The sequence below is a fragment of the Entelurus aequoreus genome, linkage group LG02 (assembly GCF_033978785.1).
Source record: "Entelurus aequoreus isolate RoL-2023_Sb linkage group LG02, RoL_Eaeq_v1.1, whole genome shotgun sequence".
NCBI lineage: Eukaryota > Metazoa > Chordata > Actinopteri > Syngnathiformes > Syngnathidae > Entelurus > Entelurus aequoreus.
The window spans coordinates 33,835,287-33,862,950 of record NC_084732.1 but is presented as its reverse complement, the minus strand read 5'-3'; the positions used below and the strand labels follow the sequence as shown (position 1 = coordinate 33,862,950).

The following is a 27,664-nucleotide window of genomic DNA, read 5'->3' as shown; positions in this document are numbered from 1 at the left end:
TAAAGTCAGCCCCCGCCCTCTGGAGAGGATATAATACAAAGCGGGCCTTCTCGAGGCCCCCCCCCAAAAATGTTGTAGTGTATTTTCTGCTCACTCTGAGCTTTATTTTGCCCTGAACACGTGTCGTCCTTATTTATCTCAAGCTATTATGCCTCCATTGAGGTCTTCAGGTGCCTCCCACTTTAAAAATCACTGCTAGAGATGTTCTCATTCCATTAAGTAACAATACATTCTATTTGATTTCATATTACCTTTTGGTCTGCAGGTCTTTATTATTAATTTGATAGACCATCAAAATCCATAAAATTAGTAGCATTATGTGAAACTATGATTACTTTGTATTTGGGATATCAAAATTAACAAGTTAACTCTTGTGACTAATCACAAAAAAGTATTGCATTATTTATGTGTAAATGCAGATTAATCACACAATTTATTTTGACCACAAACAGTATGCTCCCTTTTACCTTAAGTTTGGATGGACACCTAAAATATTGTTATACGGTCAGTGATCAGATCAATGCATACGTCAGTGCAAAGATGAGAGCGGAGACGCCGACTGGTGTGCTTGCTTTTTTTTTGATTGATTGAGACTTTTATTAGTAGGTTGCACAGTGAAGTACATATTCCGTACAACTGACCACTAAATGGTAACACCCGAATAAGTTTTTCAACTTGTTTAAGTCGGGGTCCAAAGGACAAATGCAAAGGACTTTAGATTAAACTGTTACCAAATTTTAAGCAAATACAAGACATGCATTTAATTAACTTTTTTTTTTAATTCCTAGAAGAAATAGTCGGCCCTTTTTAAGATAATTTTTAATTATCCATCAATTAATAACCTGTGATTGATCATTATTAATCCATATGTAAAAGTTTGATTGATTGTAAATGTCTTTGCTAAACACAAAAAAAAAATCAGGGTTTTATGCAACAAATATTTCACATTGTCCAAATGTGTTTGAGTCCCTGGAATTTAAGGTATAGATGGCAAAAAGCATATTTTTGTGTGATGACTAGTCAAATACATTTATGTAATAAATTGTGTATTGTTTCCAGTGCCAGCGCTGCGCACCCCTCTACAACGACAAACCCTTTCGGTCAGGTGATCACCTGCAGCCAATGAACTGCCGGCCTTGCCAGTGTCATGGCCATGCCCATTCCTGTCACTATGAAGCCCAGGTGGATGACCAACCAGCAGAGCAATACCTGGGTGGGGGAGGAGTCTGTGACAACTGCATGCACAATACAACTGGTAATGTATTGTGCACCATTGATCATTAGAAATGTACTTCTTGAGTTACTAATGTGAGAGTAGGAGATGAAAATGAGTTGATTTATATCTTTTCCGATATATATAGTTTAAGTGTCTGCACATCGAGATATAAGCCATGACGTTTTATTCATTGTGTAATTTATTGCAAGTGCTTGTTGAAGCTGGGAGGGCGACGTCCTTTCATCAACCTGCTGCCGTATTGGTCTGTTTGTACTTGTCAGTCCAGAGTTTTATTTCCAGCCAAGTCACTTTTACCCCTGAGACGAATGACGTTGAAGCCTAAATGTTTTATAGCTTGAGAGACTCTCTTAATCTTTAAATGTTTTTTTCTAGCTAGTCCCTTGATTTCTGGTTCTATTTTTACCCATTTTCTCTCTCTTGATTAGGTAAGAACTGTGAGCAGTGCATAAGTGGGTTTTTCAGGTTGGAGCAGTCCGATCCGGCTTCAGTTCATGTGTGCCAGCCCTGTGACTGCCACACTGCTGGAACCATCAATGGCAGCACTGAGTGTTTCCAGGTGACACAATTATTTGACTAATGTACACATTCAGTTTTCAAGAGTGAAAATGTCATTTGTTGGAAATTCAAAGGAACGAGAGGGACAAGCGGTAGAAAATGGATGAATGGCACTTCACGTGAAAAATTTTTTAATATCGTGCTTGGTTTGTTTATTCCAGCAATTAGATTTACAAGGTGAAACTGATATATAATAGGTTCATATAATGCAACTCAAGATATTTTAAACCTTCTTTTGATACATTTTTTTGATGATTAAGGTTTACCACTTATAGAAACCTCAAATTGAGAATCTCGGAAAATGTTGGGTTTTCAAAAACTGGAAGCCCATCCATCCATCCATCCATCGATTTTTCCACCGCTTGTCCTTTTCGCGATCACGGTGAGTGCTGGAGCCTATCGCAGCTGGACACAGGTGGAAGGCAGGGTACACCCTGGAGAAATCGCCACCTAAACTGTAAGCCATGATCATCAAAGTGTTAAGAAATTATAGCTTGACATATCTCACTTTGTATGAAATGAGTTAACTTTATATTACATATTAGGTTCACATTTGAAATTGAATTGCGGACACGAATGGACTTCTGCATGATATTGTATTTTTTTTTTGTTTCACCTGCATTTCTTATTTTTTTCTTCCCTTTTTACCATGCCGTCATCACTGCTCATCACTAACTTTCCTGTGCCTCATATCTTCAGGTTGGAGGCCATTGTCCATGCAAGACTGCTGTTAGAGGACGCCGGTGTGCTAACTGCTTACCCGGCTGGCATGGTCTTCAAGCCTCCAATCCTGAGGGCTGCCGTCGTTGTAACTGCAGCGACTTGGGCACTGTCAACTCCTCTACAGGAAGGGGTCCCAGCTGCAACCAGCAGACAGGACAGTGCCGGTGTAAAGCCCATGTTACAGGTGAAGTGCATGCATTCACTGGCCACTACATTGGGCACGCTCTATTATTTTCAACATTGTGATTTTTCGTATTTGAAATATTTTTTCCCTAAGAAGAAATATTGCAAATTATTTGTTCCGTGGTCAAACTGTCTGTAGGTTAGCTTGATGCTTCGAGACTTCCTCATCCGCTTCCTTGCTGAAGAAAGGAAAAAAATCACTCCAGTTGCTGCTCTTCGTTTTGTCAATATTTACTAGAAAACTCAAACATTATTCCACGATGCAAAGTGATAACGATGTAGAAATAAAAAAAGAGGTATATGAAGAAATATAGTGATGAAATAAGAGAAAGATCAAAATAGTATGTTGCTCCACTTCACTATACCTGACTGCATTAGTGTCCAAAATTTTCTCCACACAGATATTTCCGCCTTATCTGCACAGCATATCCTTCAATTTAATAAAAGACATATGAAATAGTACATATCTAAATTATTTACACAAACATAATAATTTACAATACATTAAAGTCTGACTTAGTTACCTTAACCATACACTATAACATTTCCATATTTAAATAAAGTAAATATTCACTTTTTATCTGAATAACCATAAAGCATCCATCCATCCATTCTCTACCGGTTGTCCCTCTTGGGAACGCGGGGGTGGCTGGAGCTAATTCCAGCTGCATTCGGGCAGAAGGCGGGCTACACCCTAGACAAGTTGCCACCTCATCACAATAAAGCATATTTTATACAAATGTAAATTAATATAAATTAAATAGTACTTAGGTTCCTACACTGTCGCCATCATAAAACCCTATTAACTGTACAAGCAAACATTTGTATAATGCTTAACTGTAAAAGAAGTGTACCACTAAGTAAACAATTTTATCACAAAAAAACCCGATAAATTGTGTACATGCAGTGTGTCATTACTGCTCAAACTGTGCTTAATGCTCGCTTTAAGGCAGGGGTCACCAACGCGGTGCCCGCAGGCGCCAGGTAGCTCGTAAGGACCAGGGGCCGTACTTATCAAGCTTCTTAGAGTGCCATTTTACACTTAAGTCCTGAGAATTTGCGAAATTTAGTCCTACTCTCAAACTTAAGAATAAAAGCTTTTTATCAACGTTCTTAAGTCTAAGAATCATTCCTACTCTCCACGATATTTAAGAGACCTTCAGAGGTGTCTTAAGTGGTTAGGAATTGCCAGCAGGGGATGGCACTGAGGCGAGAGAGACGTGCGCGAACGTTCAGGGAACGGAACAATGTTTTGTTTTTTTTGATGACGAGCAGCTGATCAAACGGTATCGTTTAGACAGAGCGGATATTATTTTTGTCACAGATTTAATACTTTTCGATTCCTTGTTGATTTCTGCATGTGTCTGCAGTGGGCTAGTATATATAGAGCCACCCACACCAGTTTCAAATTTGTTGCCTAATTAATGAATTGGAAAGAAAATGTTATGACAGTAGCGTATGTGTGTGGCCGTGAGGTGAGTGACGTCAGTGAGTGTGTGGGCGATAGAAGAGAGGGAGCGGTAGCGTGAGTGCCGGCGGGGACTAGTTTGTTTTGTATTATTTTGTAGTTTATTGTCAAAATATACACTCCCATTGTCCACTTAAATATTTCCAAGATATTTCTTTATTCTTAGACAACGGATTCCCTTCCGTGATTGGTCATTTCTATGGACACAGAAATGACGTCACCTAAAATTCCGTTTACGGCACATAGTAATGTCGTAATTCAGCTCTGAGTGTGACACTTAAGATTCAGTCCTACACTTTGCTGAAAGTGTGAGTAAGACGCTTGATAACTAACTTTTAAGTGCAGCTTTCAGCGAAGAATTTATTTACTCTTAAGTCAACTCTTAGCAGACTTCTTAGGAGTAATTCTAAGAAGCTTGATAAGTACGGCCCCAGATGAGTAGCCCGCCGGCCTGTTCTAAAAATAGCTCAGATAGCAGCACTTACCAGTGAGCTGCCTCTATTTTTTAAATTTTATTTATTTACTAGCAAGCTGGTCTCGCTTTGCCCGACATTTTTAATTCTAAGAGAGACAAAACTCAAATAGAATTAGAAAATCCAAGAAAATATTTTAAAGACTTGGTCTTCACTTGTTTAAATAAATTCATTAATTTTTTTACTTTGCTTCTTATAACTTTCAAAAAGACAATTTTAGAGAAAAAATACAACCTTAAAAATGATTTTAGGATTTTTAAACACATATACCTTTTTACCTTTTAAATTCCTTCCTCTTCTTTCCTGACAATTTAAATCAATGTTCAAGTAAATTTATTGTTTTTATTGTAAAGAATAATAAATACATTTTAATTGAATTCTTCATTTTAGCTTCTGTTTTTTTGACGAAAAATATTTGTGAAATATTTCTTCAAACTTATTATGATTAAAATTCAAAAAATGTATTCTGGCAAATCTAGAAAATCTGTAGAATAAAATTTAAATCTTATTTCAAGGTCTTTTGAATTTTAAAAACAATTTTTGTTCTGGAAGAAATAATGATTTGTCTTTGTTATAAATATAGCTTGGTCCAATTTGTTATATATTCTAACAAAGTGCAGATTGGATTTTAACCTATTTAAAACATGTCATCAAAATTCTAAAATTAATCTTAATCAGGAAAAATTACTAATGATGTTCCATAAATTATTTTTTAAATTTTTTCAAAAAGATTCGAATTAGCTAGTTTTTCTCTTCTTTTTTTCGGTTGAATTTTGAATTTTAAAGAGTCGAAATTGAAGATAAGTTATGTTTCAAAATTTAATTGTCATTTTTTTCGTGTTTTCTCCTCTTTTAAACCGTTCAATTAAGTGTAAATATCATTAATTATTAATAATAACATAGAGTTAAAGGTAAATTGAGCAAATTGGCTATTTCTGGCAATTTATTTAAGTGTGTATCAAACTGGTAGCCCTTCGCATTAATCAGTACCCAAGAAGTAGCTCTTGGTTTCAAAAAGGTTGGTGACCCCTGCTTTAAGGTGTACAATGTGTTTTGTTTATCATTACTAACCTGGGGATAGGTTGATTGGCAACACTAAATTGGCCTTAGTGTGTGAATGTGAGTGTGAATGTTGTCTGTCTATCTGTGTTGGCCCTGCGATGAGGTGGCGACTTGTCCAGGGTGTCCCCGCCTTCTGCCCGAATGCAGCTGAGATAGGCTCCAGCGACCCCAAAAGGGACATGCGGTAGAAAATGAATGGATGGAACTTGTCATTTAGCAGCTAGAACAGGGTATGTACTGCCTTCCTATGCTGACATACAGTCGTGGTCAAAAGTTTACATAGACTTGTAAAGAACATAATGTCATGGCTGTCTTGAGTTTCCAATAATTTCTACAACTCTTATTTTTTGTGATAGAGTGATTGGAGCACATACTTGTTGGTTACAAAAAACATTCATGACGTTTGGTTCTTTTATGCATTTATAATGGGTCTACTGAAAATTTGACCAAATCTGCTCGGTCAAAAGTATACATAAAGCAATGTTAATATTTGGTTACATGTCCGTTGGCAAGTTTCACTGGAATAAGGTGCTTTTGGTAGCCATCCACAAGTTTCTGGTTGAATTTTTGACCACTCCTCTTGACAGAATTGGTGCAGTCAGCTAAATTTGTTGGTTTTCTGACATGTACTTGTTTCTTCAGCATTGTCCACACGTTTAAGTCAGGACTTTAGGAAGGCCATTTAAAACCTTAATTGTAGCCTGATTTAGCCATTCCTTTACCACCTTTGACGTGTGTTTGGGGTTCATTGTCCTGTTGGAACACCCAACTGCGCCCAAGACCCAACCTCCAAACTGATGATTTTAGGTTGTCCTGAAGAATTTGGAGGTAATCCTCCTTTGTCATTGTCCCATTTACTCTCTGTAAAGCACCAGTTCCATTGGCAGCAAAACAGGACCAGAGCATATTACTACCACCACTATGCTTGACGGTAGGAATGGTGTTCCTGGGATTAAAGGCCTCACCTTTTCTCCTCCAAACATAGTGCTGGGTATTGTGGCCGAACAGCTCAATATTTGTTTCATCTGACCACAGAACTTTCCTCCAGAAGGTCTTATCTTTGTCCATGTGATGTCAAAAAGTGGTCAAAAAATCAACCAGAAGCTTGTGGATGGCTAACCAAATATTAACATTGCTGTATGTATACTTTTGACCCAGCAGATGTGGTCACATTTTCAGTAGACCCATATTAAAATTCATGAATGTTTTTTGTGACAAACAAGTATATGCACCAATCACTCTATCACAAAAAAATAAGAGTTGTAGAAATTATTGGAAACTCAAGACAGCCATGACATTATGTTCTTTACAAGTGTATGTAAGCTTTTTTAAAGATTAAAGATTAAAGTACCAATGATTGTCACACACACACTAGATGTGGTGAAATTTGTCCTCTGCATTTGACCCATCCCCTTGGGGAGCAGTGGGCAGCAGCGGCGCCGCGCCCGGGAATCATTTTGGTGATTTAACCCCCAACTCCAACCCTTTGTTGCTGAGTGCCAAGCAGGGAGGTTATGGGTCCCATTTTTATAGTCTTTGGTATGACTCGTGACCACGACTGTATGTTTGATTTATCGGTAAATAAAGTAATCATCATACAATGTGTTGGAAACTCAAGACAGCCATGACATTATGTTCTTTACAAGTGTATGTAAGCTTTTTTAAAGATTAAAGATTAAAGTACCAATGATTGTCACACACACACTAGATGTGGTGAAATTTGTCCTCTGCATTTGACTCATCCCCTTGGGGAGCAGTGGGCAGCAGCGGCGCCGCGCCCGGGAATCATTTTGGTGATTTAACCCCCAACTCCAACCCTTTGTTGCTGAGTGCCAAGCAGGGAGGTTATGGGTCCCATTTTTATAGTCTTTGGTATGACTCGTGACCACGACTGTATGTTTGATTTATCGGTAAATAAAGTAATCATCATACAATGTGTTTAATTTTTTCGGCTTGAGTTACACTACAGGTTTTAAGTGACATATTTGTTTTGCTCAGTCAGATATGGCTCATAGCAGTATTAAAACACATGTAATCACATATCCTTAGGTATACACAAACGGGCCTTAAGTTTTCTGCATCCTTCAAAGGTGTATTTTTACAGAAAAGTCAGGAATTTCCAAACTTTCGACTATATTGCCGTTTACATGCTACTGTAAGTAACAAAATGTCAATTAAAACATTAACGAAATTAAGCATTTCTGCAAGTAGATAAATTGTGTGCACACTCAAAATAGGCATGTGCGTATTCCCCTTTCATAAATACACACATCTATACCCCAAAGTGTTATGCCAGCCAAAATAAACAGGCTTTTCTGCTGGCGGTGCTTCCAGCCGTTGTGCGTCTCTTTGTGATAAATGGTTTCACTCTCTCCCCTGTGTGTCTTTGAAGAGCGAGCTTGTATGAAATGCAAAACCGGCCAACGCTCCTCAACTCAACGCATCGTGGTTATTGCTAAGCCTTGCTATCAAGGGCCCCTTCCTTCCGTGTGCGTGAGTGTATGTGTGTGTGAAGACGTATTAATGTGTGTAATGTCCGTTAAAGTATATGTGAAAGGGGCGGCATGTGGATGTGACCATGTGTTCTTGCAATTTAGTTTTTGCCAAGCTGTATCTATTTTATTTAAGAGTTTATTTGCGTGTGCCTGTGAGTGTGTGTATATTCAGTGATAGACTAAGCTGCCATTTAATTCTCTAATTCATTGCCAAGTTGATTAAAACAAACTGCTGCGGCCCCTTGTATTTCTCTCCCCCTCTCCCTCATACCAGACCTCGACTTCGCTTTCTTCTGTCCTTGTTTGTTTGCCCACTCCCACAGGTATTTTTTAGAAATGAGATTGGATTATGGCAATTTATTAACGCCGAGCTGATACTTTGAGCGGAGCGAAGGCAGGCATGCTTCAGAAGGACGCCACTAGAGTGTGCGCACATGGGCACGCACACATTCACACGTCACGCACACACTCATACGAGGTGCCAGGGTGCAGTGTGTGTATATAATAGTGTTTGAAATGGTGATGCATGAGCCTGTTAACTGGCTGGCAATTGATAAAAGGGCTGGGTCAAGGCCTAAAACACACAGTCACACAAAACTCTAAAAAAAAAATGTTTTATTTCCTGATCTTATATGTATTTTTCTTACACTGTTTTGTAACGTGTTTATTGTCCTTTTACTTTTCTGTTTATTCGCCACTTTGTTGAAAAAGACTGCTTCATTGATGCCAACTTAAGGGTTTCATGATGTAATATTCTATCGTCTTAAATTCTGTAATTATATTGTAATTTAATTGATAAGGTGCATTACAGTGTAATATATCACAACAAATTCCTCGACAGTACCACACATACCATACTCATTGTCGCAGATGTTTACTGGGCCTGCACTACTATGAAATATGATCTATGGAAATAAATACTCATATTTCTAAATTTATTAAGGTGGGAGCACTGTGGGTAATGCCTAGTGTCTGCCACACACTTAGCAGAACAGGACACGCACACACACATGCACATACACACACGGCGCTGTGCAATAACACTGACGTATGCTCACACATTTATACCCGCCACATATGAACACAGGCTCCTTCATAAACGGCTGTGGGACTGTGTTGCCCCTAGGCATCCATTTAAGGACAGATTGCCTGTCATGGAATACGTATGGCATATTCAAATAAGCCCGGCTCACTCACCACCACATATCACACACTAACTAGCACATTAGTGCTGCTTCACTAAAACCTCCAGTATGAGCTGTCGACACAATCAGCATCACTTGAAAACTTAAAGATAAAGGTGTGTTGACACGTTATTCCATTGTACATTTAACGTTAATTTAATTACTTATTAGTCATTGGTATGTATTTAAAACTGTAGTTATTTGTGTGCTTATATGGAATTATTGCAATAATTGCTTTGTGGTGCCCTGTATCAACAATCAGCCAATAGATGCTGTCTGGTAATGCATAGTAAGGAAATAAGGCCCAGCCATGGAGTGACTTTAAATGACATTTGTGGGGGTTGTACTCAAAATTATTTGTAAAATATGCTAGCAAAGTAATACAAATATCGTCAAAGTTTTATAAATGTAGGGCAAATGCAAAGACATTTTGCCTAATGGCGTACATGTCTTGCTTAAATTTTACAGACATGTGCTTGTCAGTCACCTGAAAGTGTGTAACACATTTTGTGGTGATTTGGGTAAAGACCTTAAAGTTACAGTAGTTATTTTGTAGTGCACATTGAGTAAGAAATTTCAAGTCAATCTAACTTACAGGGCCAACATTAATAATAAAAGTACAGGCATCACATTATGAGTGCATGTTTTGACAAATATTCCCTCTTTGTGTGCTGCGGTTCAGGAGTAAAAGAGTTAGTTTACACAAAAATGAGGGCACCCCATGGATATTAACTAGTTTGGTTCAGTTTGTTTGAAGAAGATATAACTTTTATTGTTTAAAAATAATTTATCATTGTTAATATAAATGCTTCGACAGTTGCAATATTGTCTTCTGAGGCGTTAAAAGTACCTCATCTTTTTTTGTTGGTGGTTGTTGGTAATTGAGTATATTTTAAGGTTCTTCCATCTATCTCTGTATTCCTCCGTCACCTTGCCTTTTCCCCTCTTCCGTTCTTCGTAGTTGCCTAATTTATTTATTTTCCTGCTCAGTGAAATTAAGTGTTTGGCCTTAGGTAAGTGATCCATCAAATATAGAGGGCCTGGCCCTAATGGTGGCAGTTTTATACACTCAACCACCATTTCTCTTGTTCTCTCACGCACGCACGCACTCACACACACACACACACACACACACACACACACACACACACACACACACACACACACACACGCACGCACGCACGCACGCACGCGTACACACACACACACACACACACACACACACACACACACACACACACACACACAAGTGGTTCAAACAGAGATGGACTTAACTCTCTTTTCCCTACTTAGAATCTATAATAATGTGTTTTCCCTCACAGTTAACCCTGTTATGTATCAGGCTGCTCCTTTCTTCTTCCCTCCTCTCAGGTCTATCCTGCGATCATTGTGAATTTGGTTATTGGAACCTGTCCCACCCAGACGGCTGCATCCCATGCGATTGTGACCCCCTGGGATCACTCAGCCCATTCTGTGAGCCTGAGGGGGGGCAGTGTGAGTGTAAGGCTGGAGTAGGAGGCCAGCGGTGTGATTCCTGTGGACGCGGTTTAACTGGTTTAAGACTAGATGGAACCTGCACCCTCTGCAAGTGCTCAAAAGAGGGAACCATACCTGGAACAGACTGTGACCCTTACACGGGTCAATGTGTGTGCAAGGCAAGTTAATGATGCACACCATATTTAAACATTGCGTACTGAATTTTAGTTTCACTTTTACGAATCATAAAATACGATCTTGTATGTCTCAGCTCTCAAGTAGTATTTAATCAGCCATGACATGACATGCCTGAAACTGCTTCACAGTCAGCAGGATAGGAGATACGATAATAAACGGGCTTTTCATTGTGTTATGGTTGCCAAACAACATGTTGCTACCAAGTTGGCATTAAATTAAATCTTCTTGTTTCCCCCTTTTAAATTTTTTAGGAACATGTGGAAGGCCGATTCTGTGACTCATGTCGTTATGGCTACCACACCTTGGAGTTGCGAAACTCCCTAGGCTGTCTGTCGTGCGTGTGCGACATTAGCGGCACTGTGCTGGATGACGTATGTGATTCGTGGACAGGACAGTGCCCGTGCAGAGAGGGAGTAGAGGGGGCACAGTGCACCAACTGCGCCCCCAACTTCTATAACGCGACTTCAGATGTTCAAAGTAAGACAAACCAGAGCTCATATCAAAATTAGATCTCATTTATTATAATTTTTATTAGTATATTTTTGAAAACATTTTGCTGTTCTGTTTTATCAGATGGGTCATTCCATGGCTGTGTACCATGTACATGTGACCCGAAAGGAATAGTGGCTGGTTCAGTGTGTGACAGCACAACGGGGCAGTGTGTGTGCATGCCCACACGCTATGGAAAAGATTGCAGCTCATGCCGACCTGGTGGGTGTTAGAGATAAAGCACAGATAAACAAAGTTTCGAGGCTGCATTTATTTTTGAATTACATTTTTTTTTTTTTTCCACAAATTGTTCTTTTAGGTTTCTATCTTTCTTCAAATCAGAGTACATGTGTTGAGTGTGACTGTCATCCCATGGGGGCCACACAGCGCAAGTGTGAAAGCCAGACTGGCCAGTGTGTGTGTGCCCATCCCTCGGTGGCAGGGCGAAGATGTGACTACTGTTGGGATACCTTCTTTGGATTCAACCCTGGCTTGGGCAGGTAGCTTAAAGAACAAGTTTTCTGTCTTTAGTTAGCAGACTTTGACTTTTTACATAACTGTTTGGTGGATAGGTAAAAACGTGAAGTATAGTGTTCTTTCTAATATTTGGCTGTCCATAAGTAAGTGTGAGCAAAACTTTCAACTACCAAATTTGTATGAGTGTGAAAGTGTGAGGTAGTTGGCCCAGTGATCACCCACTGCTGTGCCCCAGTGAGACTAACACCACACTGGTGACCTAGACACATATTGTATACTGTCAGTCACACGTTATTGTGAACCCACTTTCACAGCTAGAGGATGTTGGGAAAGATAGATTGTCGCTCAAGTGAAGACCTAACACTTTTCAGACACACTTTCAGTATATACTGTAGCTAGTATGTCAAATAAGATGATACACATACTATAATGAAGATCCCAAAGAACACACACTAAATACCATGTACAAACTATAAAACTGTGCATCCTATTAGTGGCCGTGTTGCTGGTGATCTACTAAGACCGTGTGAGCAAATGAATAACAAAAGCACAAACAGCAAAAGTGGTGTAGACGGCCCTATTTAAATACGTGAAAAAATCTACACAACTGTGCAGGTTCTGGCTGCGCAGCACTGTCTCCCTCAATTGAAGTCTTTGACTTTGCACCTTCATCCAAGATGCGCACTTTGGGTGGAACAACCCTTAAATGTGGGCTTTCCCTGTCAAGTCTGGTTTTCCACGTATTTTCCCATCAATTTAACTACTTTCTCCCTTATGTGCCTTTGATTCTAGAATAAGTCCAGCACCCCAAGAAGGTGAAACATTTTATAGCACTTAAAGTCTTGACGCAGCTCGTAACCACGCGTAATAAAATGATAAAATATACTTTCAAAAAACTATCCTATCTATTCTAATCCCTTAGATTGAGACACCTGGAAACATTAATTGAGATGAGGATTTTAGGAGCATACTCTGTATTAACTTAAAAATCAAAACATGCACAGAATTGACCTGTTTTGTTTCTGCATGTGTAAGTGAAACAGCTGAAGAAGTGTGCGACCACGGCATATTACGCAAGACGATATAATTCTGACCGTGATATTTTAGCTATGTAACTATTTAATAGAAAATACATATATAATGTAGCGTCCATAAGTTGATTCGATTGATTTTTCGACAGTAACTGTCCGCTGTCAGGCTCCCCCGCACACACACATACACATGCGCGCCCAAACAGCTGTTGAAGCCCATTGTGACGTGTCACGGCTTCACATACCTTTGTATTAAAGGGGTCATATTCAGATTTTTGCTGCACTTAAAACACTTCCTTGTGGTGGTACATAACATTTAATGGTGTTTTTTTTGGTCAAAATGTTGCATAGATTATGTTTGATAGACCATCTTCAAGCCGCTTTCTGTGCTGTTTTGTGGGCGGTCTTATTTACGTGTTTCCACTTTTACTGCGTCACTCCCCATCAAGAATGTTGTAGTTTTTAGCGCTTCCATATCAAGTCAACAGACCGATATCATTTAAAACTATACGCTACTTGGTATTATAAATGGCAACAGCGGAAGATTTAAGCATGCATGTGCATGTACGAGCCAGACTGCCCCACAGCGAGAGGATAGACAAAATGAAGGAACTTATTGACTACAATGTCAGACTACAATGGCTGAATTGCGCAAAGCATTTCGGGTAAAACTTTACCATATATAGAGGTATTCGCTGACGTCACCAATGGAAAAAATTTCACAAGTTGGGCAAATTCCAAACGGCTTATTTGGTGGAAGTATGAATGAAGGTAATACTGTTTTATAAATATCTCCGCTACGCATCCATGGTTTGATTTCTAATTTTATTTTAATACCAAATACACAAAAACAGGTACCAATAGGTAAGAAAAGTTTGTTTTGCATAATAAGACCCCTATAATCAGAACTTTTAATAACATCACGGTGGTTGTAATAATAATTAAAACAAAGTTTCATGTACGTATTATTTTTTCATTGAGCCAGGAAATAGAAGCTTGCATAAACACACTACAACACCATGACGACACACATTCATGTGACAAGCTGGATTGATAGTCTTTTTAAATTTAAAGTATTTATCTTTTTTTTAAATTTCAATGACATTCACAAGCTCCAGGTTCCATAATTTTTAAACAGCCCCTCCCCAAAAGGCTTGATGGCAAAGTCCGCCCCTTTTAGTAATGACTAAATGGGAATATGGCCTTAACTGCATATCTGTGTGCTCCAACGTGTGCTCTTTCACTATATTGTGGAAATTGCAGCAGACAACTATTCTGTACTACTTTTTCTGTGCGATAAAACACCATCTTGACAGCAAAACCTTTTTATGCATTTTGCAAAAAGTTTTTTCATGGGAGATAAATTGATAATATATATCCTATAAAAATTAACACCATTAAAGAAACACTATCAGACGCCAAAACGAATCAGTTGAATTAATTTTGTTGTCTGCTGTCTCCAATCAGCCCATCAAGCAGCTACAAAACGGCCTTGCTGAGTAGACATGTCTAGTATATTTATATTTACAGTCCAAATATATGTATCCATAAATACATTATATTGCCAAAAGTATTTGGCCACCTGCCTCGACTCACATATGTACTTCAAGTGCCATCCCATTCCTAGCCCATAGGGTTCAATATGATGACAAAAGGTGGCCACCTTTTGCAGTTAGTACAGCTTCAACTCTTCTGGGAAGGCTGTCCACAAGGTTGCGGAGTGTGTTTATAGGAATTTTCGACCATTCTTCCAAAAGCCATACACTGGTCACACATTGATGTTGGTCGAGAAGGCCTGGCTCTCAGTCTCCGTTCTAATTCATCCCAAAGGTGTTCTATCGGGTTCATGTCAGGACTCTGTGCAGGCCAGTCAAGTTCATCCACACCAGACTCGGTCATCCATGTCTTTATGGACCTTGCTTTGTGCACTGGTGCACAGTCATGTTGGAATAGGAAGGGGCCCTCTCCAAACTGTTCCCACAAGGTTGGGAGCACGGAATTGTCCAAAATGTTTTGGTATTCTGGAGCATTCAAAGTTTCTTTCACTGGAACTAAGGGGCAAGCCCAACTCCTGAAAAACAACCCCACACCATAATTCCTCCTCCACCAAATTTCACACTCGGCACAATGCAGTCCGAAATGTACCATTCTCCTGGCAACCTCCAAACCCAGACTCGTCCATCAGATTGCCAGATGGAAAAGCGTGATTCATCACTCCAGAGAAGGCGTCTCCACTGCTCTAGAGTCCAGTGGCGACGTGCTTTACACCACTGTATTCGACGCTTTGCATTGGACTTAATGATGTATGGCTTAGATACAGCTGGTCGGCCATGGAAACCCATTCCATGAACCTCTCTATACGTGGGCCAATTGGAAGGTCACATGAAGTTTGGAGCTCTGTAGCAAATGACTGTGCAGAAAGTCGGCGACCTAATTGCACTATGCGCTTCAGCATCCGCTGACCCCTCTCTGTCAGTTTACGTGGCCTACCACTTCGTGGCTGTGTTGCTGTTGTTCCCAAACTCTTCTATTTTCTTATAATAAAGCCGACAGTTGACTTTGGAATATTTAGGAGTGAGGAAATTTCACGACTGGATTTGTTGCACAGGTGGCATCCTATGACAGTTCCACGCTGGAAATCACTGCGCTCCTGAGAGCGGCCTTTTCTTTCACAAATGTTTGTAGAAGCAGTCTCCATGCCTAAGTGCTTGATTTTATACACCTGTGGCCGGGCTAAGTGATTAAGACACCTGATTCTGATCATTTGGATGGGTGGCCAATTACCTTTGGCAATATAGTGTATATACAGTATATCCATCGTCTTTCATTGCAGTCCAATCGCCTCCTGTCTCACAGCCATTGTCAGTTTGCATTTACCATCCAAACGTGTTAAATATAAATGCAAAAATAGCGGCCGCAAACCGTTTTAGTCTTGATTTATCACATTGCGTAATCAGCAAACACACTTCTAGCCCAGACAATAGAAGCGCTGTGCTGTCAAGACTGCAGCAATAATAAGAGAGAACAATTTGTGTATCATACATCGGATATTGTTTATCACAAAGTAGATCAATTTATTGCTTGTTTTTTGAAAAATACATGAGAGGACGCCCTTTAAAAATAATCACTTATCAAATCACAATCTCAATATTGAGGAAAGAAATTGCAATTACATTTCCAAAATCATTCAGCCATAATTAAAAGTATTTGTTCGATTTTAAACACCAAATATAACACTAGATGTATCAATGCATTAAGTTATAGAGGATTTTGTGTTTTTGTAATAATACTTATTTTTGGATCTCCCCCACTTACAATAAGCGTTAGGCATGTTTTTTTCACCCTCCTCTTCATTGCTTGTTCAGATGTCAATCATGTGCATGTGACCTGGCGGGCAGTGTCAGTGGCTCCTGTAACCCAGACTCAGGAGTGTGTGAGTGTAAGCTGCTCGTTACTGGGGACAAATGTGATGCATGTCAACATGGAGCAAGCCATTTGCGTGCAGAGAACATCTACGGTTGCAGTAAAGGTTTGCATACTGTCACACGCACACAGATTCCAGACTTTGTCACAGTCACTGCTTGTTCTCTTGTCTATTAAATTTGATCCCATGCTCTTTGTGTTCTTGCAGCTCCCTCTCAACAACCTGCCCCTGTAGCTTTGGCTCTCAGCTATCATTCCATTAATCTGACTTGGCATCAGCCTGACTCCCCAAACTCAAACATACTTAACTACACGCTCATCAGAGATGGACAACCTGTTCACAGTATACAGCGTAGCTATCCTTTCAGTAGGTCTACACTGTCCAGTCTTTTTTGTACTTTTAACACTCTCAATAGTCTATTTATATCCATCCATCCATTTTCTACCGCTTGTCCCTTTTGGTGTCGCCCTATATCATCATATATATGATTATTGTTTCTCATTTCTCCCTTTGTTGTTCTTCAGACCCCGAATCCTTCGAAGATACCCATTTGTCTCCTTACACAAACTATTCTTACTGGATTATTACAACTAATGTCGCCGGTTTGACAACCAGTGCCACTGCCTTCTACCAAACTTTAGGAGCTCCACCTAAACGGGACGAGCTACATTTAAATCTTGTGGGTCGACCTGGTCCCACCATTGCCAGCTTCAACTGGAATGCACCACCTAATAATACCGGGCCAGTGGAGAGGTAAGGAGGCATAGCATCATCTTCTTACTTCATGTAAGTTTTGTGAAATAAGAAGGGAATTTATGTTGCTTTTGTCTCCCACAGATTTGTGTTGTCGTCCAAAGAGTATTCTAGTGAAGCAGAGCCTGTCATCCACTACATAGGTTTATTTACTGAGGCAGTGGCAAGTGGCCTGAAGGCCTTCACCCAATATACTGTCACACTGCAGGTAGGTCAGACAACAGCAAGTAAAAATGTATATTGCAGTTTTGCACAAAATTAAATGTTTCTTCTTCTCTTAAAAGGCATGCTCATCTGGAGGCTGCACCTCCACTTTACCTGTGTCGCTGTTGACAGCTGCCACCCCCCCACAAAACCAATCCCCACCCAAGGTCAATGCCACTGGACCTCACACCCTGTTTGCTTCATGGGAGCCTCCTGCTCAACCGAACGGTAAGTCATTTTGTGCTAAACTACACAACTGTAAAGTTTCACGACTGCCACTTGTACAGTTGTGATGTTACCTCTGTGATGAAATCCATCCATAAACAGAAAGACATATTTTAAGTACCTCACCATTAAGGTAGGGACTAGGGATGGGAAAAGTAAATTATTTGAAATAACCAGTAGCTTACACAAGTGAGTTCACCATTCAAATTTCAGCAACCATGTTATTTAAACTGCATCTTCTCAAGGGAAAATACTACTTAAACTAAACTTCGATATAATTCAGTGTAACCAGTGTACAGCTTGTAAAGCAGCATGGATTTGCCATCCACTGAAACAGACTACACACAGCCATTATTGTATAATTAACACAAGTAAGGAGCAATGCAAGATCACAATAGCAATATACAGTATAAATGGTGGTAGCATCATTTTCTAGGGCACAAACATCATGGTCTGCGGCACAAGCGTCAAACTCAAGGCCCGCAAGCCAGATCTGGTCCGCTACATCATTTTATGTGGCCTTCGAAAGGCTGGAAATAATGTGCGTCAATTAAGCACTTTTTGCTAAATTCATTTGTTCTTTCAAGTCTGACACAAAAATGTACTGCATGCACCTTGTAATCGTTCCGAATATTATCTGATCATACAGCAAGATGTTCCAAGTATCTATCTGGTTATTTCACCAATAAATATGTGAATATCAGTTTCTCACCTGGAATTAAAGTTGGTTTTTTTATATTGCCTATCATTCTCAATCCTTATGTGAGACAATAACTCATATGTCTTTCTTTCTTTATGCATTTTAATTTGTAATATATGACTCGTACTAAACGGCTAATAATGAAGCTAATGGGAGTCATCTATTTCGCCCATAAAGACCTCTAAAAAACACCCAAAATACAGCCAACAATAATACATTTACATGCTGTGACCTGCATGTTAACCCAGTATATGTGACATTGTTCTTAAAAGAGTTAACTCAGAGGAACTCATTTTAGCTCCACCATGATCAGAGAGAGCTAACTAGCTTATGCAGCTAATGACATAATGAGCCGGTGAGCCGCTGCATTGCCTCTGAGTTTGTAAAAGTTTGTGCTGAATTATAAATCATGCCGCACACTTGTACAGTAGAAAGCTGTAGCCATAAGTCGAGAAGTTGTTCGACTTTGAATTTAGACCTGAAGACATTGTGAGAAAAACACGAAAAGACGCTCGTTTTTTTTTTAACCTCCTGCAGTGTGTATAATGCTCAATTTATCATCGAATTGGGGAGCACCAGTCTTGTGCTGAATGATATAAGCATCTCATCAGTCGGCATGTTTTATTATGTTTGTGGTTTGTTTCTTGTTTAGCACTTAGCACTTGCTACATGCTGCTTATGGTTTCACTTTTACATGATCTGCTTAGCACTCAGCTTCTAAAACTTGTAGCTCATCCTCCAGATATTCAGGCCCAAAAATAGAAGTTTCTAGATCATCATTCGTCTCACAGTAGTCTTTGTTGTCTCTCATGGAGTCTGCCATAATTAGCAGTAGTTGTTAGATATACTTTTTCTTTTTTTTCAACTACATTATATACTTACAGCATGTATATAAAACGTTGATGGCGGTTTTTAGAGTGCTTTTATCATGCATGTTATAGCACACTATAGGTGGAATAGATCGAATCCCCATTACGTGCATTGTTAGCCACCTATTGAATGCTAATACACATTTAAACATGTGTTTTTGTTTCACATAGGGATTGCGAATGATAGGCAAAATTCCAAAGTGCTGTTCCCCTTTAAGATAAAAGGTTATTAATCAATTTCTTGAAAATATAATAATCAATCACAATTGCCCATGCAAATTGTTTAACATGGCTATTATAAGGTTATATTAAAATACTGTATATTTACTTTTACAAATGGACCTCTGAGGGCAGCCATAATTGTGATGTGGCCCTTGATAAAAATGAGTTGGACACCCTTGGTCTAGAGTCACAGGAGTGCTGCCGGCACTAGGAAACTGTGGTTCAGTGAGGGCAATATGAACTCCAACATGTATTGTGATAATATCAAGTAGAGCATGACGAACACACACAAAATCTTTGTCCCATACGGTTTATCTCCTATTTACATCAACAAGGTTGTTCTGTGAAGATTCTACATATTGATGCAATTAAGGCATCATGAATTTAATTTCATTGAGAATTGAGAAGAGGGTGAAAATATCCATGCCTTAACAGTCCAGTTCCTAACGGCTGACGGTAAAATCTAACTGGAAGGTAAATGAGAGTGAAAACAGATGCTGGACTATTTTTGACAATAAAGAAGAAGAGTGAAGTTCCCCAGGTTCCCAGTTCTTTCCCAATACCATATTTTTGTTGGCCCACTCCAGGCTGTTAACTACACACTGATCCAGACGTGTCCAGTAGCATGACGTGCAGTTTTGTGTCACTCAAGAAGTATTACACAAGGTACCGGCCGTCCTTTCACAGACATACACACAGAAGTGAAAGTGTCTTTGCTAAATCCGGAGGGCTTTGTCATGGCTCTAAAGCACAGTGTCGTACAAAGTCATGTGTGTTTTTTGTCTGTTAATCTCTGTCATATACCACACTTGTAACATGGATTCTCATAGACTCCTTGCCTTTATTTAATCTGTCATCACTTCATCTTTTAACGAAAGGACAGTCATCTGCCTAGTGCTTTCCCTTTTTAGAGCATGCTCAATACCAGACTCCACAGTGCCAAATATTAGCCATGACTTTCTTTTTTCTGGTTGCCTTCGACTATCTGATTTTAATCTATTTTTAAAACCTTTCCTGTCGTCTAGATAATATATATTGTATATGCCTTGGTGTAAAATGTACGTACATTTTTCTCTACAGTCTCATCTATAAGCCGTTTTTGAGTATGTCTAGAGGCTACACACTTTCCCAGATTTCAAATAAAACCAGGCCACACCATCTCCAAAATTATCTTTTTTTTTTTTTTTTAAACGTACACTCTTTAAATGTATATCTTGAAGTCGTCACCTCTATTTTTTTCTCACACGGTCCAAAATAAACTTCATAAGCATTATATAAATTAACTTGGTCACAACGTTAAATACACCTGCAAACTCTCAGAGCTGCATAAAAACAGCTGATTTTATGCATGTCACATATTGCATGTTATTATGCGCATGTCAGGATTAAATGAAAATAATACTTTATTCTATCTTTTTTTGCGTTTCCTCAAAGCCTGAAGCAGAGGCGGAGAGGTTGACTCACTTAATGTCTAAATAAGTTTATCCACTTCGCGGTGACGTCACAACGTAGCCAGTTGCAAAACTCCGTAAAGGAGGTATCCAAAACTGCATGCAAGCTCACGCCAAAATGCATTAACCTTATGATTTGACGCTTTGGCATTGTTTATCACGAGTATCCAATATTATAACAACATTTATAAGTCAGAAAATATAAAATTCATCATAGGTCCCTTTTAAAACCCCATCAGCATTTGGTTGAAAAAATATGGACTAATTTTAGTGGTGTTGGTAACTGTAATGAGTATTAAGTAGGGCTTCATAATAAAATGTATCCTTTAATTCCTTTAATAACTTTGCTGAATTGGCAGTAGAGAGCTGGGGAAATGTTGTGATCCATTCAGAAGATGTAATCTAAATAGACACAATTTGGAAAGAGTGGTTGGAATAATGAGTGTTATTACCCCGAGAGTCATTATCTAGCAGCTTGGTCGTGTGTCAGTGAGTGCAGTGGGTGCAAGAAGTAGCAGCACATAGCCGTGGCCAAAAGGGAAAAATGCATTCTGTCAGGGATGGTTAAGTATTCAGCAATAAAGAGTCTAGACAGGTTCAGGGTGCGCTGCAGTTATCCACAGGCTGCTTTTGAAGAGAAATAAAGTTCACGTTCATGCAACGTTACTCCCAACATGCTCCCCACCTACTTCACATCTGGCCTGGATTGTTAAAGGCTTGTTACAGCTCCAAGCCGGGTCCAACTATAGTGTCCAACTGGTCACAGTTCACTGCAGCACATCTTAATTTTGAGGACTTGAAAAATGATTTCCTGTATTTTCCTTAAATAGTGCCTTCATTGTAATTGCTGCTTTGCCCCAATTAATACAGCACAGTCGGTATGGCATCTGTAAAGCTAGGGGTTTTCATGGAATCAAGGTTGTATTTGTAAAGGTAGCAGTTGTATTGGTACTCCTTATATCACAGAGTGACAACAGTTGGTCACCAAGAATAACATAAATAAAATGTTACTTGTAGACTGTTGATGGAGAAACAGAAATTGTCAAGTATGTAATGACTGTGTACTGCTTTCATTTTCTGGCTCACATACATTTGTTGGATTTGTTTGAATGTAGATCTATTTTATCGAGCTGCGATGTCGCGAAGAAAACAAACAACAGGTTTCTCTGCTGAACACTGATGAGACGAAAGCTTCTGTAAAACTTGATTGTTATGGATGGATGGATGGATGGATGGATAGATGGACAGACTATTAATCCTCCAAAAAAGAGAAAATTATTTTCTTTAGCGTAAAACAAACACACATCCAGTATATAAACATGCTTAGATTGTACAGGTGGTCAGAGGTCAAAGTTGCGGCCATTCCGTCATTATTTAAGAATAAAGCAAGTTATTGAATTACTTTTACTGATTTTTGATGCCTGGTGAGATACAAGGTGGTCATCTATGACCATGCATTTCTCATTTAATGTCGTGGCTTTGAGAGTAGGTGCATTTATAGGTGCTGTAAGTACTGTGAGTCACTGGACTTGCAGAAACTAGAAAGAGTTTCTATGATTGTACAATAGTTACAGCGACTATACGATAGATCGCTTTTACTATACTATACATAACTTTTAAACTGCTTCCCCTACAGGAATTATCACAAGGTATGAAGTCTTTTTACGGGGTCCGCTGTGGCTACGAAACCTGTCATCCCCGACTGGAGAAAAGAGCGTATTTGTCAGCATGGGATGGTTTGATCCAAGCATCCCCTCTGAAGCACAGCTCAACAATACCAGCATAGCTTCACCTCCTGAGAGCAGCACCATTGTGGCGGGTCTGCAGTCCTTTTCCAGCTATCAGATGAGAGTCGTTAGCGTCAATATGGCAGGAAATGTCACATCAGGGTGGACTACCGCACGCACAATGGAGGGAGGTTTGTTTGACCCTGTGCATCTTTTTTTAATCATTTTACATGCAATACCTGATTATTTATTTGGATAGAATTTTTTGAATATTTTTGCCACAAATTCACGATTTTGTTCATAAAGTAAGGTTGGTGACATTAGTTACTAAAATAGACACATCAAACCAAATCAAATCAAATCAACTTTATTTATAAAGCACATTTAAAATTTACCACAGGGGTAGCCAAAGTGCTGTACAATGGGCAGGTTAAAAGATAATACGAGTACCGAGCAAACACAACACAACACAAACAGAACACGATAAAAAATAAATAAATATAATAAATGAAACATACAAACAGGTTCACAGCAGGTGTATTATGGGGCGCCATTGCAGGATGGATATCACTCAGTGTTAAAAGCCATGGAATAAAAGTATGTTTTTAAGAGAGATTTAAAAACAGGAAGAGAGGAGGCTTGTCTGACACTCAGAGGTAGGTCGTTCCAGAGCTTGGGAGCAGCAGTGGTGAAAGCTCTGTCACCTCTAAGCTTCAGCCGTGTGTCAGGGACCGTCAGTAGCAGCTGATCGGCTGATCTTAGGGATCGGGTGGGGCAGTAAGGCTGAAGGAGGTCGGAGAGATATGTTGGCGCGAGGTTGTTTAGACATTTAAAAACAAATAAAAGGAGTTTAAAGTTGATTCTGTGATAGCAATCATTTTAGCCACACTGCTAAATACACATGATTAAGACTGAAACATTCTAAAATAAAATTTTACTTTAAATTGAATCAGAAAAAATTTAATAATTCAGTTGTTCTAAATATACAAACCAATAAAGGTACAGTAATGAAGTCAAAATGTTTCAAGATCAGAAATCTTAATTTTTAAAAAATAAAATCACAATTTACAAGCAACAACTGAGACTGCGGAGGACTTTGTCAAGTTACACTTGTAGCAAAATAAATACATTCTCAAACAAAACATGTTTTTCTTAATATTGTGACCTTAATTTTTAGTCAATGTTTTGTTTTTCAATGTGACCTAATACTCTTTGGCAGTGTGTTAATGTACATTTTAGATACATTTTGTATGGCAGCATGTAGTAAAATTTAACGTTTCTGTCTTTGGAAAAAATGGCCCCATTTCAACAAATGCAATAAAAATGTATTTAAAAATAACACAACAGACTGTTAGACATAATGTGAGCAAGAACGAGGAAAATGAGGGAGCAAATGGAAAGTGAGTGTGTGTGTGTGTGTGTGTGTGTGTGTGTGTGTGTGTGTGTGTGTGTGTGTGTGTGTGTGTGTGTGTGTGTGTGTGTGTGTGTGTTTGTGTGTGTGTGTGTGTGTGTGTGTGCGTGTGTGCTTTCTTAGGGGCTTCATTAAGATATTTGAATTTCAAAGAGATGATATGGCTCATTAAGACTAAGCGATTGCCCCAACCTCATTCTAAGCTATGTGTCTGTGTAATAAGCATATGACAACATCATTTAAAATGTGTGTGTCACTGCATACATGTGTATACATGTTGTGTTAGAAAAACAGAACAGTCATATTCTATTTTACACCTAGATACCATCAGCAGTACAGTACATTCCAATATGTTTTATAACTGATATTAATCCATGTTTTTTTAGTTCCAGAAATGATGCCTCCTCCAGAAGTGTCTGCGCTGACTTCTACCAGTCTTCAGGTCACTTGGGCTACTACTGAGGGTCAAGGGGTCATTGCCAGAGGGCAGGTCACTGAATACCGTGTCAATTTGCTGACTGAACAGACCAACAACACCTATGCTCCTCCTGTCGTTAGTCAGGTTAGTGTCAAACTCTATCAATATAAAAATAAAAATAAAAAGTTAACATGATGACTTATTATGATACCTTAATCTCTCCTTATTAGGTTGTGCAGCATTTTGGACCCTCTGACCGACCTGTTTTTATAGCGAAAGGATTGAAACCTTACCACGTGTACAACTTTACTGTGACACTCTGCACAAATAATGGCTGCATTACCAGTTTAAAAAGCTCTGGTCGGACTCTACCTGCAGGTAACACCTTGTTTTTTAAAAATAAATGTTAATCCATTAGTTGTATTAAATGGGCATCTGTATTTGGATACTTCATAATTACACCTACAGTGAAAGTGTAGGAAATTGTAATGTGACACGTCAAAATATATCCACATACTTCTTCTACCAGACAAGCGATATAGATGCTGACCAACTTTTGCTTATATTTTCCCTGTCAACCCTCACGTTTTTCTCAGGTAACTCACATATTTTGCTCTTCTTTCCCGGCGTCTTCCCATTCCTGCATCTTCACCTTTCATGAAAAAAAAATCCTCTCTGGTACTGACAGCAGGTGGAATGGCAAAGCTTCCAATCCACTCAGCCTTGTCAACACTGTGTCAACATCAGTGTAACACACATCCTGCAGCCTGTAAAAAGTCAATCTTTCAAAAACAAAACCAAGGCAGTAAAATACGTTTGGTTGCACCCACACACTGCGCAGGTGAAGAAGGTGTTGCAAAGGCTGCGCTTGTAATAGCCACCATATCACGTAATTCTATGGAGGTGAATTTGTCTTTATTATGAAAGCTTTTTTTTTTTTTAACACTGAATTTATGTAACTGAATTTTTTGCGTTTGAATTTTGTGAACTGAATTTTTTTTCATAAAATTATGCTCAAATTTTCATAGAAAAAAAAATCAGTTTTAAAACTTAGTGTATAAAAATGTAGTGTAAAAAAATGTAGTATATAAAATTTGAGTGTAAAAAAAAAAAAATGTGTATAAAAAAATACAGTGTAAGAAAATTATGTGTATAAAAATTACGTGCTGAAATATTTAGTGTCGAAAAATTTGCTGCTACAAAATGCAAGACTCACTTCCGGTAAATTAAGACTGAAGCAATCGATCCTGTCTCAGAACCAGCTAATGAGGTGTCAAGTTTGAAGTCACATGGCAAGATCTTGCAAAACAGGATAAAAAAAAGCACTTATTTGGGCTACCTGTGCATAATACAACATAACTAACATTTCATTGCGGCCTGCTGGATATTTTCAAACTATAAAAAATATTCCACTGGTTTGAATCTGCACTTTGAGTGACATACTAAGTTCTGCTTCATGCAGACCCTTGTCATGAGACTTCAAACTTGACACCTCATTGGCTGGTTCTGAGACAGGATCGATTGCTTCAGTTTTAATTTACTATAAGTGAGGCTTGCTTTTTAAAATAGCAAAGTTTTGGACACTGAATTTTTTAGCACTGATTTTTTTTTTATCCTGAATTTTAAAACACTGTTTTTTTTCAATGAAGTTGTCAGCATAATTTGATGTAAAAAAAATTCAGTTGTCAAAATTCAAACGCAGAAAATTCAGTTACATAAATTCAGTGTCAAAAAACACCATCACTTTATTTTTTGATCATCGAATGTACAGTATTTGCAGCACAAAAACAGCACAATTGTTTCGTTAACACCCTTTATTCAACTGCCACACATTACAATAACTGTAAAACTTGATGGCCAAACCTTAAAGGGACAGTAGCCCATTACCAGAACACACACGTTATAAACATCCCAATATCAAGTGCTTAAAGAACACTCACAAATACTTGGCACTCTAAGTAGTAAGGTAAGATCCTAAAAAATATTGTTCTAATTTCTATTAAAGGAGACCTATGAGGATTCTAATCTACATTTAACACACATTTTTGAGGTCTTGATAGTATGTATTGGATATGCTTTGCTGTAAATTTTGTGTGTTTTGCTCTACAGTAAAACATTTTTGTTGGAATGTTCTTTTTTTTGGAAGGTTGCACACAGATCGCATTTACAGCATTCTCTTCGCATTTTGTTTTGCACTTCCTATACATTTTAAAAAATTGTTTGTTGAAAACAACAACCAAACCAAACTGTCTTAAATCCTAATTTAAGATATATGCAGAAGTATATTTTACTAGGTTTGGATAGTGTCAATTCAAATCTGATCTAATTGGTTTTACATGTTTTGGCCACTTCGCAAATATTTGGTAAAATTGATCAATTTCTACTCTGAGGCAATATTCCGTCAATGTCAAACCACTCCTCGACTGTAGGTGTCTCCACCTTCAGCCATTTTCTTGTGATAGCCTTCTTGCACGCTGCAAAAAGTATATTAAGCAATTTCTGTCATTGTCATTCCAATTCTCGTTGTCAAAATCACCCAGATACATAAATTTGCGATTGACACAGTAACATTTTTAACCTACTTCCTTGTGTTGTTGTTCATGTGACAACCTTTAGATTGCAAATAAAACACTCCACACTCTACCTTCACCAAAAGTATTAGCAATTATCTTTTGAAAATGTACACTGTTAAATTTATAACTTCATGACAAACATCACTATTATTTTTTTCAGTTACGTATATAGATTCGCCGGTCACAACATTAGGTACATCTTGACTGCCGCACAATGCCGCAACAAAAAAGACTGAATACTTAGAACATTTTTATTTATCTACAAGTAAAATTGTTTGACACACAGAAGCTCAATAGTAAAGTGGTGGATTTTACAGTTTTTATTATATTTTATTAATTTAATTTTAGTAGCATTTTTCTTACCACATGCTTCACATGATATCGTGCGTGTACCAAGATTATATGAATATACTACTTTATCCTACGATTCCTACCTTTTTTTGTGGTCCCTCAAACCAAGTAGTAATGATGCAATGGCACTGTCTTATCGTCAGAGTTTGAAGACTAAAGGCCTGACCTACTAAAATAATTACTAGTATTAAACCACGTGCATTTTTGATAGTGCAAACAAAGCTGATTTGCTAAGCTCATGCGCAGAGGTTTGCATCTGTTAAGTGAGCAAAATAAGGAGCAAAA

The 27,664-nt window shown here is 38.5% G+C and overlaps 1 protein-coding gene across 7 annotated transcripts in view; it reads left to right on the top strand.

Moving 5' to 3' along the window:
- Positions 1-27,664, top strand: part of ush2a (Usher syndrome 2A (autosomal recessive, mild)) — a 395,330-nt gene that overhangs the window by 79,317 nt on the left and 288,349 nt on the right. For all 7 annotated transcript variants that reach the window (XR_009821723.1, XM_062025662.1, XM_062025687.1 and 4 more), the window contains exons 13-27: positions 1,060-1,255; positions 1,663-1,793; positions 2,492-2,699; positions 10,752-11,035; positions 11,306-11,531; positions 11,628-11,765; positions 11,863-12,043; positions 16,417-16,580; positions 16,683-16,841; positions 17,000-17,228; positions 17,313-17,436; positions 17,513-17,660; positions 22,536-22,817; positions 24,424-24,599; positions 24,686-24,833. Coding sequence is in view for 6 of the 7 variants with exons in the window: in XM_062025662.1 (XP_061881646.1) it covers positions 1,060-1,255; positions 1,663-1,793; positions 2,492-2,699; positions 10,752-11,035; positions 11,306-11,531; positions 11,628-11,765; positions 11,863-12,043; positions 16,417-16,580; positions 16,683-16,841; positions 17,000-17,228; positions 17,313-17,436; positions 17,513-17,660; positions 22,536-22,817; positions 24,424-24,599; positions 24,686-24,833 (2,794 nt within the window). In the remaining variant the exon portion in view is untranslated. The remainder of the gene's footprint in view (positions 1-1,059; positions 1,256-1,662; positions 1,794-2,491; positions 2,700-10,751; positions 11,036-11,305; positions 11,532-11,627; positions 11,766-11,862; positions 12,044-16,416; positions 16,581-16,682; positions 16,842-16,999; positions 17,229-17,312; positions 17,437-17,512; positions 17,661-22,535; positions 22,818-24,423; positions 24,600-24,685; positions 24,834-27,664) is intronic.